We start from the raw sequence: 17,239 nt of genomic DNA, 5'->3' as shown, positions 1-17,239 counted from the left end.
AAGGATACCAAGACAAAGATACCATACGAGATTCGCTTTTTGTCACACGTACATCAAAACAATGAAATACAGTGTCAACGACCAACTGTCTGAAGTACAAGTGTCACCATGCTTCCAGCACCAACAAAACATGCCCTCAGCTCACTCACCTGTATGTCTTTGGAAAGTGGGAGGAAACTGGAATACCCAGAGGAAATCCACAGGGTCAAGGGGAGAACATACAAACTCCCTACCAGAAAACAGCAGGAATTCTACCCTGATCGCTGGCACTGTAAAGCATTACACTAATCACTGTACTTTGCTGCAGTGAAGTGGTGCTGAGGGAAATCAATGGTGAAGCTAGTTCAGAGAACTAATTGGCCTGTTCATGCTCTTAATTATCTGCTTTTTGTAATAGGGTTATATCCACTACAGGTAATTACGTCAAGGTCTGGAATTTGCTCCCTGTAATTACTGCTACTCTTCCCCTCTTCAAACGTGACTCTGGTAAGGCTTTTGGTTATTTGCCCCAGAAGGAGCACTGCCACAAAAAAGCAGCATCCATCGTCAAGAATCCCACCATCCAGGCTATGCTCTCTTCTCACTACTACTACTGGTTAGGAGTACAAGAGCCTTGGGTTCCACACCACCAGGTTCAGGAATAGTTATTTCCCAACAAACACGAGGCTCCAGAACCACTGTGGTTAACTTCATTCAACACACACTGAACTGATTCTAAACCTGTAGGCTCACTTTCAAGGACTTGATAAATCATGTTCTCAGTATTTTTCTTAGAATACAGAACATTACAGACAACCTTTTAACCTACTCTAAGATCAATCTAACTAAATTTGTCTTCTTTTGGACACTGGTTGCTTGTCAGTCTTCATGTCTTTTTAATAAACTATTAGATTTCTTTATTTTCCTGTGAATGCCTGCAAGAAAATAAATTTCAAGGTAGTATATGGTGATATACAAAGGAAGTAGTTTGACAATAAATTTATTTTGACAGTATCTCCTTTCTAGATTGTGTACTATTTTTCCCCCAAGTATCTTCCCATGAAACAATTTGGGAAATGTTATGGTACTAAAGGAAACGGCAAAACAAAAATTAAAATCTAACACTTACATGGCCAGACATAGATTAACTGCTAATCATTCTGCTTTAATTCAATCCCCGCGTTTTTCCATGAAAAAACAGTTCACATTTATCAAGGTAATCCCAACATGTGGCACAGCTCCTTCAATCTGCTCCAGCTCTGCATCTGTCCCTGCACCACAGGTGTATTTATATTTGTCCAAAGATGTCAACAACTCCTGGGGGAGTGAGTGATAGCACAGCTGCGAGGAGTTCAGTCACACACTCACCATCACAAGGGAAGGGCACTACAAAGGCAGAGAGACAATTCTCTTGAGGACAGCTCCATGATTTAATGGTCACATTCCTGTTTAAATGACTTCCAGTAAAATGAAGAACTTTCTGCACCCCTCCCCTGTCTCCAACCAGACTGACTGTCACTTGTACTGTACTTAAGCAAAGATTGGAGGAGCAATACTTCGCGTCTGTTAGTCAACCTGACAGCACAAACATCAATTTCTCTAACTTCCAGCAGTTTTTCCCCCTTCACCTTATTTTTCTATTCCCCATCCTGGTTCCGCTCTAACCCCTTCTCTCCTAATGTGCCCATCAGCTCCCACTGGTGCCCCTTCTCCTTCCCTTTCTCCAATGGTCAACCTTCCTCTCCTATTAGATTCCTTCTTTTTCAGCCCTTTACCTCTTCTACCTATCAATTCCCAGTTTCTCACTTCATCTCATCTACCCTCACCTAACACCTGCCAGCTTGCACTCTTATTCTGGCTTCTCCTTTCCTTTCCAGTCCTGATGAAGGGTCTTGGCCTGGAACACCAACTGTTAGTTCCCCTCTATAGATACCTCCTGACCTGCTGAGTTTCTCCAGCATTTTATGTGTGTTGTAGCTGAAGCAATGAATGTTTTGGGTTCTACAATCTGTTGATCTGTAGAATTTTACTGAGACACAAAATGCCCTTGAGTCAGATTTTCTGAAGTCAATCTGCCATGGTTGAGCTGCATGCCAAGTTCGTTTTCAATACAAATTCTGCCTCAAAATTGAGCTGAAGTTCCCACAGCGTCATCACTGCTGCTGTACCTCCAACATTCTCAAACCCAAGGCTCTGTACTTCTCTCTTCATTTAAGGTGCACCTTTAAGTCTACCTCTGATTTTAAGTTAACCAACTATCACTGACTTGCTATTCCAGGCTGTCTGTTTAAACATCTGTTAAGAATTGAGAGACACTCCACAAACCTAGACTGTTTTATAGAGGACAAACTCCACTACTGAATCCCTGAAAAATCATTGTGGTTGAAAGGGAATAACAGACATTGATTTACACTCAGTGGCCACTTTATTAGATCCCTCCTGCAGTCTTCTGCTGCTGTAGCCCATCCACTTCAAGGTTCGACCCACTGTGCATTCAGAGATGCTTTTCTGCATCACTATTGCAATCCATGGTTATTAGTTATTATTGCCTTTTTGACAGCTTGAACAAGTCTGCCCATTCTCCTCTGATCCCTCTCATTAACAAGCCATTTTTGCCCTCAGAACTACTGCTGACACTTTTTTTTGTTTTTTGCACCAATTTCTGTAAATTCTAGAGACTAGTGTACGTGAAAATCCCAGGCAATCAGCAGTTTCTGAATATTCAAATCACTCCATCTAGCACCAACAATCATTCCATGGTCAAAGTCACTTAGATCACATTTCTTCCCCATTCTGATATTTGGCCTGAACAACAACTGAACCTCTTGACTATGTCTGCATGCTTTTATGCATTGAGACGCTGCCACATGACTGGCTGATCAGATATTTACATCAATGAGGTGTAAAGGTGTACCTAATAAAGTGGTCACTGAATGCATATCCTCCTAGAATTCTTTTCCTGGCATGAGGGAAACCTAAATGACACTGAGTGGAGCAGTTTATGTATAAATATTCCTGGCCACACGATAAAGCCTGCAGTCAGTTTCAACATCCATGGGTTACAATCCAACCTTTAAGAGATCCTCAAACCACTCCACTTGGCATTCTCTAAGATTCTAGGTTCAGAGTGCAGAGAGAGTTTGAATAATCTGTATTAAATTCTAGTTCTAGGAATGCACTTTGGTCTCTCCAATTAACCTAGTCAAGAAACAACTTTCTGCAATATTCTAATAGCACATATTCTCCAGAATGTGTTATTTATGGCTCAGTGACCATTTTAAAATGAATGGTGTATATTTAGCAACCTATGCTAACTTGTGGCTTGGCTGCTTTGTGAATCCCTGCATGCAAAACTGACTAAGGCGGCATAGTAGCATAGTGACTAGTGTAAGACTTTACAGTGCAAGCAATCGGGTTCAATTCACACCACTGTCTGTAAGGGGTTTGTACATTCTCCCTGTGACCACTCAGGCTTCCTCTGGGTCCTCCAGTTTCCTCCCACATTCCAAAGACACATTGGAGTATAGTGTGCAGTTTTGGTCACTTACCTACAGGAACGATGTAATAAATTTACAAGCATGTTGCTGGGACTGGAGGACCCCAGTTATAAGGAAAAAACGGAATAGGTTACGATTTTATTCTTTAGAACATGGAAGACTAAGAGGAAGTTTGATAGAAGTACAGTCGGCCCTCCTTATCCGCGAGGGATTGGTTCCAAAGCCCCCTGCGGATACCAAAAAATGCGGATGCTCAAGTCGGTGGACTTCAGAACCCGGCGGAGCTCAGGGCCCGCTACTTGCAGTGTTTCTGTTCCGGAAAACGATCACGATTGAAAATAAAATGGAAATAATAAAGTGATTGGGAAGAGGTGAAACGCCATCAGTCATTGGAAAGGCGTTAGGCTACAGTCGGTCAACAATCGGAACAGTTTTAAAGGATAAAGTAAGAATAATGGAGCATGTGAAGGCCCTGCCCTGATGAAAGCTACAATTAATTATTGAAATACATATGTTTCTTAAGTGTTTTATATGCATAAAAAGGTAAAATATATACTAAGACAAGTGTTTGACTAACTGACGCTAAATAATACTGGATGTACCTGTTCCAACTTAGAGAACTTCTGTTTTTTTTTCTGATTCCCAATCTGCAGTAACCTATCCACATCCTCCCATATACTTTAAATCATCTCTGGATTACTTATAATACCTAATACAATGTAAATGCTATGTAAATAATTGTTATATTGTATTGTTTAGGAAAAAATGACAAGAAAAAAAAAAGTCTGTACATGCTCATACAACAAGTGCTGGAGAAAGAATTTCCGGGTTTTCCCAATTCGTGGTTGGTTGAATTCGTGCATGCCGAACCCGCGGATAAGGAGGGCCGACTGTATACAAAATTATAGGGTAAATGCAAACAGGCTTTTTCCACTGAGGTTGGGTGGGACTACAACTAGAGATCATGGTTAAGGGTGAAAGGTGAAAAGTTTAAAAGGAACATGAGGAGAAACTTCTTCACACAGAGGGTTGAGAGAGTGTGGAATGAGATGCCAGCACAAGTGGTGCACGCAAGCTCAATTTCAACATTTAACTGAAGTTTGGATAAGTACGTGGATGGTGGGCAATGGTCTGAGTACAAGTCAACAGGAGATGGCAATTTAAATGGCTCAGACAAAGGGCCTGTTTCTGTGCTGTATTTTTCTAATACTCTGATATAGAAGTTAGGGTTAGTAATTTGTGGGCATGCTATGTTGGTGCTGGAAGCATGGTAATACTTGCAGGCTGCCCCCAACACATCCTCAGACTGTGTTGGTCATTGACGTAAATGACACATTCCACTTGCTGTACTTGCGACAAGTAAAGTTAATCTTTATAATCAATGCAAGATAACTGTCAGAAAAATTAAGGTTTGCTTGGACAAGGTGGTGAAAAGAGGAAGAACAGCTTCTGAACTTGCCACCCAAAAGAGTGGTGAAGCAGATTCACAAATAGAACTAATAAAGCTGTGGATTCCAGTAGGAATTGATACATGCTTGATTATCAACCATACAATGAGCTACAGCAGGGGGTTCCCAACCTCGTATGTCACAAAGCCTTACCGCTAACCACAGACTCCAGATTAGGAACCCCTGAGCTACAAGATAACAACAAGAGATTGCAACTGATCACAGATACATAAATACAGCTCATCTCTTTTGCAGGACTTATTCTCTCTCATTCTGTAGTTTCATCTTTTAATGAGTGTTGGGAGTTTTCACCTTACCTCCTTGCAGGATGAAGTTATCCACGCTGGGAATTAACACCTCTTCTTCCTCCTCCTCCTCCTCCTCTCCAGGCGCCCTCTCCACCGTTAGTTGATAGACCTTAACTGAAATGATGTCGTGATTATCTGCACAAAAATTCAAGACTCAGGTTATTGGCAGTCATTTTCAGAGTAACCACATTCCTGCAGGAGAAATCCAGACTGGAATCTCTCTCAGTCCTTCCTTGTTAGTCTGGCCACTCACCAGCATTCATTGAGATTGGTTTAGAACACAGAACAGGAATAGGCCCTTCGGACACTGTGCTGATCCCAACTAAACTAATCCCTTCTGCCTACACAACGTCCATGCCACTATTCCCTGCACATTTATGTGCCTATTTAAGACCCACCTGAACACCTCTACAGTTGTCTCTGCTCCTAACCTAGGCAGCACATTCCAGGCACCCACCACTCTTTCTAAAAAAAAAGAGAAAGAACATTGGCTGTCCATTCATAATCCTATAAACCTCTATCAGATCTCCCCGTAGTCTCTGTCGTTCAAGTTAGTCCAACCTCTCCTTATAGCATCTGCCCTCTAATCCAGGCAGCATCCTAATAAATCCCTTCTGCACCCTCTCCAAAGCTTCGACATCCTTCCTATAGTGGGGTGACCTGAACCTGATACAATAATCCAGATGTGGCCTAACTAGAGTTTTATCAATATGCAAATTTTCTTTAGAACTCAGTTCCTCAACTAATAAAGGCACACATGATATATGCCTTCTTAACCATCTTATCAACTTATGTAGTCACTTTCAGGGAGCTATGAATCCTGTGGTCCCTCTGCACATCAATACTGTTAAACGTCTTAACATAACAATATACTGTCTATTACTTTTGATAACACGAAGTACACTTTCAGTGGGCTTTAGATCTTGAACTTCTAGATCCCTCTGCTCTGCAACACTGTTTAGAGTCTTAGTTTGGATACAATTGTCTTGTGTCTTGAATTAGTTCCGCATTCGTGAGGTGCCTTGGCAACCTCACGACTCCAGAGAACTGATGAGATCCACTCCATCACAATATCGATTAAATAGTTCACGGAACAGAATCAGATAAAATGCACCCTTTGGCCCAATGAATCTTGTCTTCAAAGTACATTATCAAAGTATGTAGATGTCACCGTACACTATCTTGAGATTCATTTTAATGCACTTACAGGAAAAAAGATACAATAAAATTCACAAAAAAATTATATATTAAACACTGACAAATGTGCAAAAGAAAACTAACTATGCAGACAAAAACAATACCAGCAGAAGCAGTAAAGAGTCCTTGAATGTGAGTCTATAGATTGTGGAATCAGTCCAGAGTTGAGGTGAGTGAAGTAATCCAAGCTGGTTCAGGAGCCTGATGGTTGTAAGATAATAACTGTCCTAAATGTGGTGATGTAGGACTTAAGGCTCCTGAACCTCCTGTCCTCAGTTTTAAGTCTGTTTTAGTCAGAGGTAGTAATGGGGACAAGCTCCCACTACTTATTAAATGCTTCCAATGACATGCGCCTCAAATATCCTCTGACATTCAAGTCCAGTTATTGGCCTTCATGTGTGGCTTAGATACTAAGCCCGGTAGAACCATTTCTACTGACAGGAGAAGGGGCGAAGGTGGGTTACTAGCGCGTTAAAGCCAGTTGCTTTAGGTAGATGGGGCTTGTTAGCCGTGGTTAGCAGCTTATCAAGAAGAAAATCTGATCTCAAACCTCCTCTGCCTTACAGCTGCACCCACTCACGGGAAGGCTTCTGGAGTAAACCCCGAGGGAAAAGAATCAGGACCTGGGGTCCTACATTGAGTTCAACAGTGACTAGCAACTCCTACGATGCTGCTGGTGCCAAACTGTATCTGTCTCTACCATTCCTTTGGGTTAATCAGATGTGTGAAGAGGGGGAGCAACAGCTTGCTCTCCATATTATACTGCCATGGCTTGTGTATCTAGACAGCAAGGAGGCAATATCCATGGTCGACCCTGACCGAAGGAGGCCCATTCCCCCTGCCCAGTGGTAGTAGCGAGAAGAGAGCATGGACTGGACAGTAGAGTCCTTGATGACGGATAGTGTTTTCTTGTGACAACGCTCCTTGTAAATGTGCTCGATGGTGGGGAGGATTTTACCTGTGAGGTACTGGGTTGTATCCACCACTTTCTGTAGACTTTTCCATTCCAGGCCATTGTTTTTTTTTCCCAGACAGGCCACAATGCAAACAGAGACGTCGTACTGTACTTGTTCCCACCACGCCATCCCATTACCCTTCAAGTCACACACCCTCATGTCACTGAGTATCACTCTTCCCTGTCAGAACATTGGAGGTTAGCTCCCACTCCCTGAAATCTAGGATGCAAATCTGTGGGGACTGGGTCGGGGATGCAGTCTTGACAGACATAAACTAAGACAAAGTGTGCTTGAGTGGATAAGAGAATTGAACTTCCCCTTGCTATTCTGGTCAATGCATTGTCATGGAATCATAAAGCACTACAACACAGAAATAGGCCCTTTGGCCCATCTAATCCATGCCCAACTACTATTCTGCCCAGTCTCATCTCTCCACATGAACCATTCCCTCTCCCGCCCATGTACTTAACCAAAATTCTCTTAAATGTATGCTTGTATATTTGTTCCACACTCACCGCTCTCTAAATGAAATTCCCACTCATGCTTCCCTTAACCTTTCACCCTTAACCAATGACCTTTAATTCTCATCTCACCCAACTTGACTCTATCTATATATACGTGACCATCCACCAACACCCCCATAAGGACACATGATCGGCCCAATATCACATAGTGGGAGCTTGCTGGGCATAAAAAGGCTGACACATTTCCTCCATTAGAACAACGACTAAGTACAATTAAAAATTTCCTCACAGGCTATAAATGCACTTTGAGATGTCACAGGATAAAATTCTCCACAGAAGCAGTAAGTCTGCCATTCTGGGGAGGGAGGAGAGAAGCCTACCCGTCAAGTCTCCAGTGGCAGAAGAAGCGCCGAAGTAATAGCCCAACGGCAGTCTGACACCTGGAATATCGATGCAGTCTTTCCATTCATTCTTGCCGTCAATATCAATCATAACCTGCAGAGGGAACACACCTATCAATTAGCCTGACTGCTAACAAGATAAAGCTCCATAACAGAGCAGTTTCCAACCAAACCTGGGGAGCATTTGTTTTATTTAGAGATACATCATGGTAACAGGCCCAGCAAGTGTCCGGCGCACAATTACACCCATGTGACCATTTAACCAGCATGTCTTTAGACTACAGATGGAAGCCTGAGCTCCTGGAGGAAACTCATGCTGTCACAGGGAGAACGTACAAACTCCTTACAGACAGTGGCTGGCACTGTAACAATGCAAAACTAACCACAACATTGCTAATAGTCAGGATCATATTACAATTTTGGCTCCAAGATGTTCCCATCGCCAAAACTTCCTTCCCGACCTTTCTCTGGATAATTTGTTGATTATTAATGATTAAAAAAATAGACGAACTTTATTTGTCACACATACATTGAAACATAGAGTGAAGTGTGTCACTGACACCAACACAATCCGAGAGTATGCTGGGGGCAGCCCACAAGTGTTTCCAAGCTTCCAGCACCAACGTAGCAAACCCACAACTTACTAACCCTAACCTGTACATCTTTGGAATATGGTGGGAGGGTAACCAGAGAATTCAGAGGTAGTTCACTCAGTCATGGGGAGAATGTACAAACTCCTTACAGACGATGGTGGGAATTGAACCCCCATCATGATCGCTGGCACTTTCAAATATTATGTTAACCAATATTCCACCGTACCATCCAGTTGCTTAAAATGGTAATGCAACCAGTTAGAATGCTCTCCGTGGTACATTTGTAGAAATTTGTTATAAGAGTCTTTGGTGACATACTAAATCTTCTCCAACTCCTAATGAAATACGGGCGCTGCCATCCTATCCACTGTCATGAGGATAGATCTTCAGAGATGTTGACACCCAGGAATGTGAAACTGCCCACCCTTTCCACTGCTGACCCCTTGATGAGTGTGTTCCCTTCACTTTCCCTTCCTGAAGTCCACAATTATTTCTTGATGTTGAGGATAAGGCTGTTGTTGCAACATTACTCAGTCAGCTGACACATCTTACTCCTGTACGTCTCCTTGTCAACATCTGAAATTCTGCCAACAATACTTGTGTCATTGACAAATCTATTGATGCTGATTGAGCTAAGCCTAGCCACACAGTCATGCATATAGAGAGAGAAGAGCAGTGGGCTAAGCACACATCCTTGAAGTACGCCAGTGTTGATTGTCAGAAAGTAGGTGTTACTTCTAATCCACAAAGACAGTGGTCTCCTGATGAGTAAGTCCAGGATCCAGTTGCAGGGGTCTAGGTTACGGAGCTTGTTGACGAGAACTGCTGAGCTGTAATTAATAAACAGCAGTCTGATGTAGATATTGCTATTGTCCAGGTGATCCAAGGCAGAGAGAAGAGCCAGTGGTTGAAGATGGATAGTGCCAGAATACTCACAGTAGGTATCATGACAGTAGGACTCAGGGCAAAGTCTGAACAGAATATTAGAATAATTAGAAGTTGGTTTGCAAAGGCAGAGCAGAATGAGTAGAATTTGTGTATGTAATCATAGGTAAATTGCACAACACAAGATTGCACACCATTCATATGTAATTTGCTTGCTAAAAACTTAAGTATTTTAAGTATCACTCCACTTCTTCCCACTAGCAGAATCTCCAGCAACTTCTGAATCTCAACGATACACGCAGGTAACATCAGTTACCGTATTGTACATAAATATTTCTCGTAGCTGCACGCTCCTGACCTCTCAGTGTAGAGGTTTCTACTGTTTCGTTAAGCCATTTGCTTTAAATGAACCAGCAATTCTTTTGTGCTTCACGCCCTTTGCTTCTTTGGAATCAATAATCTCTTCAATATATACAATATAGCCAGTTCTAAATCTGCAGACAAATCATCATAAACTCCACGCTCTCAACATCGTCCGCATCAGAAACTGGAAAAGGAAATGTGATTGTATACAATCGTGAAATAAACTTAACATGCCAATGAGGGAGAGGGTGACAATCTTTAGTGTGCAATTTAAATTATTCTGTGTGCTAGTAGCAAAGGATGTGTGTGTATGCACACGTGCACCTTGCTCCTGATAGATTGGGCACGTGAAAAACAGTTTTGTAACACTACACTCACCTCAACACTAAATTGATTCCACAGCCTATGCACTCAATCTCAACTCAATTTTATTCATTTTTTGCCTTCTTTTACACAGTGGTTACTTGTCAGTCTTTGTGTGTAGTTTTTCATTGATTCTGTTGTGATTCTTTGTATCTACTGCGATTTCCTGCAAGAAGGTGAATCTCAGAGTAATATATTGGGACATACATGTATTTTGACAATAAATTTACTTTGTACACAGGAGAGGCAGCAAGACTACAACTCAGCTCCTAAAGTACAAGATTTAGAAGAATGTAAATCTTAATATATCACACATGCTGTACAATGGGCCATTCGGCCCACAGATGGACAGCACAGTGGGATTGCAGAGAGTGCTGCTGGCTCACAACTTCAGCAACCCAGCTTCAATGAGGAGCAATTTACAGAGATGAGGAATTTCTTCATCCAGAGAGTGTTGAATCTGTGGAATTCATTGCTACAGACGGCTATGGAGCCGTCATTGGGTATATTTAAAGCAGAGGTTGATATGTCCTTGGTTAGTAAGAACATTAAAGGTTACAGGAGGAAGGCAGGAGAATGAGGTTGAAAGGGAAACTATATCACCATGATTGAATGGTGGAGCAGACTTGATGGGCCAAATAGTCTAATTCAGCTCCACATGTTATAGTCTCAATCCTGACCTCTTGTTTTAAGACCATAAGACACAGGAGCAGAATTAGGCCACCAGGAAGTAATCTGTACGGAGTTTGCACATTCTCCCAGAAACCAAACCAGTTCCTCCCCATGTTCTCCATAGATGTGCTAATTGGGAAGTTAATGCCCCCAGTGTAGGCAGCTGGTGGATGGTCAGGTTACAAGGGCACAGGTGGTAGAATAGGCTATTGGAAAGTAAGTGTGGTGGAATAGGATCAATGAGACTGACTGTACGCTCACTCTGACCAATGGACTAAGTGGGTGACTTCGTCAATAGAGATGGGGCAGTGAAGGTTTTTGTTTAGAACATACGTCACTAAACCTCAGGCAAAGACGTGGACCTGATAGACATTAAAACACTACAGCACATTACAGCCCCTTTGGATACAATGTTCTGCCTACCTTTTAACCTACTTTAAGATCAATTGAACCCTTCTCTCCAACATAACCCTCCACATGCCAATTTAAGAGTCTCTAAAATGCCCCTAATGTATCTGTTCCCACCACCACTCCTGGCAGTGCATTCCACACACTCACTACTTTGTGTGGAAAAAACACACTTACCTCTGACATCCCCTCTCTACTAACGTCCAATCATCTTAAAACTATGCTGAGGAAAAGGGCAACAAAGAGATATCCCTATTTTTCTTTACAGAAGACAAGGTCCCTTAGTAAGTTTCAAAAAGCTGGGGTCGGGGTTTCTTGCAAACACTCACCGTGAGCCTTCTCTTCAAGTACCGAATCACAACGAAGGTGTCATGATTGAGGTTTCTCACCAGGGCTGTGCATCCTCCAATAGTCGTGGGCCTACCATCTCGCGAATGGTCGTAGGACAAGCTCCCATTGTTCACCATTGCCGAAATATATGGAAAAATTCGCTATGAAGTCGAAAGCAGAACGTTAAAGGAAAGCAACTTCGATAACATCAAATGAACACACACTCAAAGTAAGCAAAGTAAATTCCTGGGGCACAGGTCTTCAATGTTAGAGATACCTTAACAAGGTGATGCTTAAGCACAACCAAACTTAAAACTCTCTCTCCACACCCCACCCCAACAGTGTACCCTGCCCTTCAAAAAAATTCACTGCCATTGGCTAAATCTCTGGCCCGTTACTGGTAATTTCAACTATTTGGTTTCAGAGACTCCTCTGATCCATGCCTTTATCGCTGTGGCATCCTACAGCCCAACCAACAGCAGCAAAGTGAAGGTGTCTCCAGCATAAGGTGCCAGAAGGGCAGCTCTTTCCAAAGATACTCAGTGTGCTATGCAACTGACTCAGTCGGATTGGGACGTCCCAGGTTTTCCTGAAGGTAACTAGGTTGGAGAGGAGGTGAGACTAGTGAACTAAAACATCCAGTGATGGGTAGTCTTCAACCCTGCCCAGAACATCTGATTGGAATCACCCTGTGAAACTTGGGTTATGTTGACCCACTAACTCCACCCACCAGTCTTAGTCTTAGTCTTAGTCTCACAAACAAAACCCCATTCCCTCCACCACTTTCCAAACTAAGACTTTGCCTCTTTGGGAAGTTCACAGAGCCGTCACTTTGTGCAGGATCATTCCCACTAGTGGTATGGAAGGGCACTGTACATGTCAATTAAACATACAAGTGGGGTGGCACAGCTGGTAGAGCTGCTGACTGACAGCACCAGAGACTTAGGTTCAATCATAACCTCTTGTGCTGTCAGTGTGGAGTTTGCAAGTTCTCCATATGATCATGCGGATTTCCTCCAAGTGCTCCGGTTTCCTCCCTTTCCCAGAGACAGGAAAGCTAACTGGCTGCAGTAAGTTGCCCGTAGTGCATCGGCTCATGGCAGAATCTGGAGTAGATGAGAACATGGGGAGAACAAATGAGGGATTAGCATAGAATTGGTGCAGATGGATGGAATGGACCAAATGATCTCTCAGGGTCATTTATTGCCTGTCTGTCTGTCAAGCTCTTGCAGTACAGCACTCCTAATTTTGCAAAACTAAAGTTCTTAAAACTCTGAGGGTGGCATTCCTCGAGAATTTTTTCTTCCAAAGACTCTGGGTGACAAGTGGATGTTGCACATCAAAACACATAGAAGCCTGGAAACTTGAATTTTTAAAGGAACCAACTATAAATAGAACTAAATGAAACACAGAGACAAGGCAAAGACATTCGTTGGAAAAAAAAGAAATCAACGCATGCCGTGAAGCATGAAGATTCAAAAACTAACACAGGACTACCTGAGTGGAAGGTGTATATCTCCTCTTCTTAGACTGCCCATCCGGGAAATAACAGTAGTGACATGAGATAAAACAAGTATTTCAATAACTCATTATAGCTTTCAAAGTGGCATGCATTTCCTGTAAACACAGCAATCTGCCTCTTTGGGACTAACTATGCATTTACCAATGGTGAATATACAGGCATACTTCAAACCAATCCCTAAAGAACTCAAGGATTCCATTTTCTGGCAAGGGTTTTTGTAGAAATTGAGTACAATTGTGATTTCAGGTAGAGACAATTAACATTCAATCTCAAATTTTCTTTTTCTCTTTCAGACTGAGCACAGCATAAACTCAAATTGTTTATTTCTAATTTTTCCTCCAACAGTTACTTGTCTCACCAAGAAATGGAATAAAATTGATTGAACTATATAGCTTCCACCAGGCCCAGAACCAGCGCAGCACCCAGCTCCAGCCAGGCCCACTGCTTCTTTAGAGTTGTTAAATCCATCCTTTCTCTGAGAAGCATGAAGTTCAACCAGTATAGGAGTAAAACACAGAACCTTTACTAAGCGCAAAAATGTTATTGTACTGACATTAACATAAAGAAGCAATTGGTCACGTCATACAAATTGAGTGTGAATTAGTGGCTTACACCAGAGTGAAGCCACTCAGTCTAAAGAGTCTGCTCAAACCCAGAGCAGTTATGTAGGAGGCAGCACTTCACATTCTCATTCATGTACTCATTAACAAGAAAGGGAAAAGGTTGCTACCACTTGCTAGCAAACTTGACATTCATGATATTCAGGTCAAAAGGAACCAATTTGATTCGCGCGGCTGCAGTATTTAAAGTACAATTCAGTGGGAAAAGCGCTTTACTTATTTTCCTGCAAGGCAATTATTGCTTCAATTATATTACAAAGGCAAAAGCCCCAAGAAGTTTCAAAGAAGCTGATAAATTCAAGGGCAGAAAAAGAGACTGTTGGTATACTTGGGAAGTCAATTGTCTAGTAGAATGCAGAAGTTATTTGAGCGTGAACTGTGAGCCCGTACTCACCTCATGCAGTTTCTCTTCGTTTGGGTAAGTATCCAGGAATACTCCGAGTCCAGTAAAGAGATCTTTACTTCCAAATACTGAACCTAAAGAAGGGAATTTTAATACTTAAAGCCACCTTGCCATCTATCACTATCACTTCTCTAAAAATACACCACGCCATTCCATAAGCAATCTCTTCCCCTAACCTCATCATCATCACTAAGTGTTGTGTCATATGATGTGGGCGATCATGGTCTATGACCATGATTATTCTTGGTTTGCCATTGCTTTCTCCTGGGCAGTGTCTTTACAAGACGGGTGACCCCAGCCATTATCAATACTCTTCAGAGATTGTCTGCCTGGTATCAGTGGTCACATAACCAGGACTTGTGATCTGCACCAGCTGCTCGTATGACCATCCACCACCTGCTCCCATGGCTTCACAAGACCCTGATCCGGGGGGGGGGGGGGGGGGGGGAAGAGGGGGGGAAGAGAGAGAGAGCTGAGCAGGTGCTACGCCTTACCCAAAGGTGATCTGCAAACTAGCAGAGGGAAGGAAAATGCCTCACACCTCCTTTGGTAGAAATGCATCTCCACCCAGCCACCAATGAAGTAAAACATGTAACCAGCATAACATTCTTCCATTCCACAGTCTCTGGCTTCCCAAATATTTTGCGTGTTTTTCCCCATCAAATGCCACCACGTCATCCAAGACATCTCTGCTTAAGAAGAGTCAAAGACTTGACAGTTACCGTAGAGAGTGCAGAGGAGATACACTGAAACATTTTGTTTATGAAGAAAGATTGGACATGCTGGGTCTGTTCTCCCAGCAGAGGAGGCTGAGGAGACCTAACAGGTTATCAGATCCTGCACACCACTAACACAAGAGATTCTGCAGATGTGGAAATCCAGAGTCACACACACAAAATGTCAGAAGAGCTCCGCACGTTGAGCAGCATCTATGGAGAGGAATAGAGCATTGACGTTTTGGGTTGAGACCCTTCATCAGGAGGGAATCCTGATGAAGTCTCTTAGCACCTCCAATTACAGAGCTCTTTCCCCATTTATAAAGCCGTCTATACTTTCAATCCTCCTGCCAAAGTACACGACATCTTTCCCTACAGAGTATTCCATTGGTTTGCAGTGTGGGAAGGGAGTGGGTGGGAGGGAAGAATAGTGGGGCTTGAAAAGTTTCTAGTGACACCTTTAACCTCCTGCCATTAGGTCCCAGCTAACAAACGCAGTGCAAGAGGCTCCTTCTCATTTCACACACCATACCTGGTTGCATGCGATCTTTGGTGTACCAAACTGCGAATCCATCCCCATTCAGATTCTTCTTTCCTTGTCCATGGATTTTGAAATGTATCTGCATCTCCCAGTCTCTCATCAAGCAGGCCTGAAGACAAGAGGACCACATAAAACCTTTGAAGATATTAAACTGTGACTTGTGCACTGCAGGCTTCATTCCCAAGAACCCTGATATAAACCCTGATCCAAGACATGGTTATCTAGATGAGAAAGCACTATCCATATCAAATCCCTTCTACCCTGGGAGTCTTTGATGAAGCAGAAAGAGATTCACTGTTTGATCCATATTGTATTGATCCTAAGAGCTTTTAATGAGACATTGGTAGAGGTGTAGAAGTAGCAGAAAGGCAAGGTTTAAGATATATTCAAAGGTCAAAGAAAATTTTATTATCAAAGTACATACATGTCACAATCTATAACCCTGAGATTCATTTTCCTGTGAGCATACTCAGTAAATCTACAGAACTGAATCCATGAAGGATCAAGTAGAGTGCAGAAGATAACTGTGCAAATACAAACATAAATAAATAGTAACAAATAACGTGAGATAATGAGATAAAGAGTCCTTAAAAGTAAGATCATTGGCTTTGTTAACATCTCAATGGATGGACTAGTGGGTGTAGTTATCCCCCTTTTTCCAAAAGCCTGATGGTTGCGGGCTAGTAACTGTTCTCGAACCTGGTGGTGTGGTATACCCTCTACCTGCTGGCAGCAGCGAGAAAAGAGCACAGTCTGGGTGGTGAGCATCTCGGATGATGGATGCTGCTTTCCTACCACAGTGTTTCATGTAGATGTGCTCTATGGTTGGGAGGGCTTTTACCCATGATGTACTGGGCCGAATCCACTACTTTCTGGAGGATTTTCTGTTCAAAGGCACTGGTGTTTCCATACCAGGCCATGATATAGCCAGTCAATACACTCTCCAGTACACAACTATAAAAAATTTACAAAGATCAGTCATGGCATCAAAGGATATGGTGAGAAGGCAGGTGTATGGGGTTGAATGGGATCTGGGATCAGCCATGATGGAATGAATGGTCTAATTCTGCTTCTATGTCTTATGGTCTTATAACAAAGACTATAAATTGCAATGAGTATATATATATATAAAAATGAAAATTAATTAAATTAGTTCAAAAAGAGAGGTAAAATAGAGGTAACGTTCATAGGTTCAATGAGCATTCAGAAATCTGATGGCAGAGGGGAAGAATCGGTTCCTGAATCATGGAGTGTGTGTGTGCCTTCAGGCTCTTGTACCTCCTCCCTGATGTTAGCAATAAGAAGTGGGCATATACTGGGTGGTTGGAGGTCCTTAACAATGGATACCACCTTTTTGAGGCATTGCATTTTGAAGGTGTTCTGGATGCTGGGGAGGTTAGTGCCCATGATGGAGCTGACAGACTTTACAACTTTCTGCAGCTTTTTCCGATCCTGTGTAGTGGCCCCTCCATACAAGTTGGTGATGCAACCAGTTACAATGCTCTCCATGGTACACCTGTAGAAATCTGTGTGTTTTTGGTGACATACCAATTTACCTCAAACTTATGAAACT

At 42.5% G+C, this 17,239-nt stretch overlaps 1 protein-coding gene across 2 annotated transcripts in view; it reads right to left on the bottom strand.

Annotated features, from left to right (window-relative positions):
- The window catches only part of LOC132390711 (VIP36-like protein), a 34,714-nt gene that overhangs the window by 6,204 nt on the left and 11,271 nt on the right, over positions 1-17,239 (bottom strand). The window contains exons 3-8 of one of the 2 annotated variants that reach the window (XM_059963276.1): positions 15,658-15,775; positions 14,401-14,483; positions 13,362-13,394; positions 11,864-12,025; positions 8,230-8,344; positions 5,242-5,367 (exon numbers count right to left, since the gene is read on the bottom strand). In XM_059963276.1, coding sequence (XP_059819259.1) covers positions 5,242-5,367; positions 8,230-8,344; positions 11,864-12,025; positions 13,362-13,394; positions 14,401-14,483; positions 15,658-15,775 — 637 coding nt within the window. The remainder of the gene's footprint in view (positions 1-5,241; positions 5,368-8,229; positions 8,345-11,863; positions 12,026-13,361; positions 13,395-14,400; positions 14,484-15,657; positions 15,776-17,239) is intronic. The other variant, XM_059963270.1, reaches the window with a different exon arrangement.

The sequence above is a fragment of the Hypanus sabinus genome, chromosome 1 (assembly GCF_030144855.1).
Source record: "Hypanus sabinus isolate sHypSab1 chromosome 1, sHypSab1.hap1, whole genome shotgun sequence".
Taxonomy (NCBI): domain Eukaryota; kingdom Metazoa; phylum Chordata; class Chondrichthyes; order Myliobatiformes; family Dasyatidae; genus Hypanus; species Hypanus sabinus.
The sequence above is the reverse complement of the archived record's forward strand: the minus strand, read 5'-3'. Positions and strand labels throughout refer to the sequence as shown.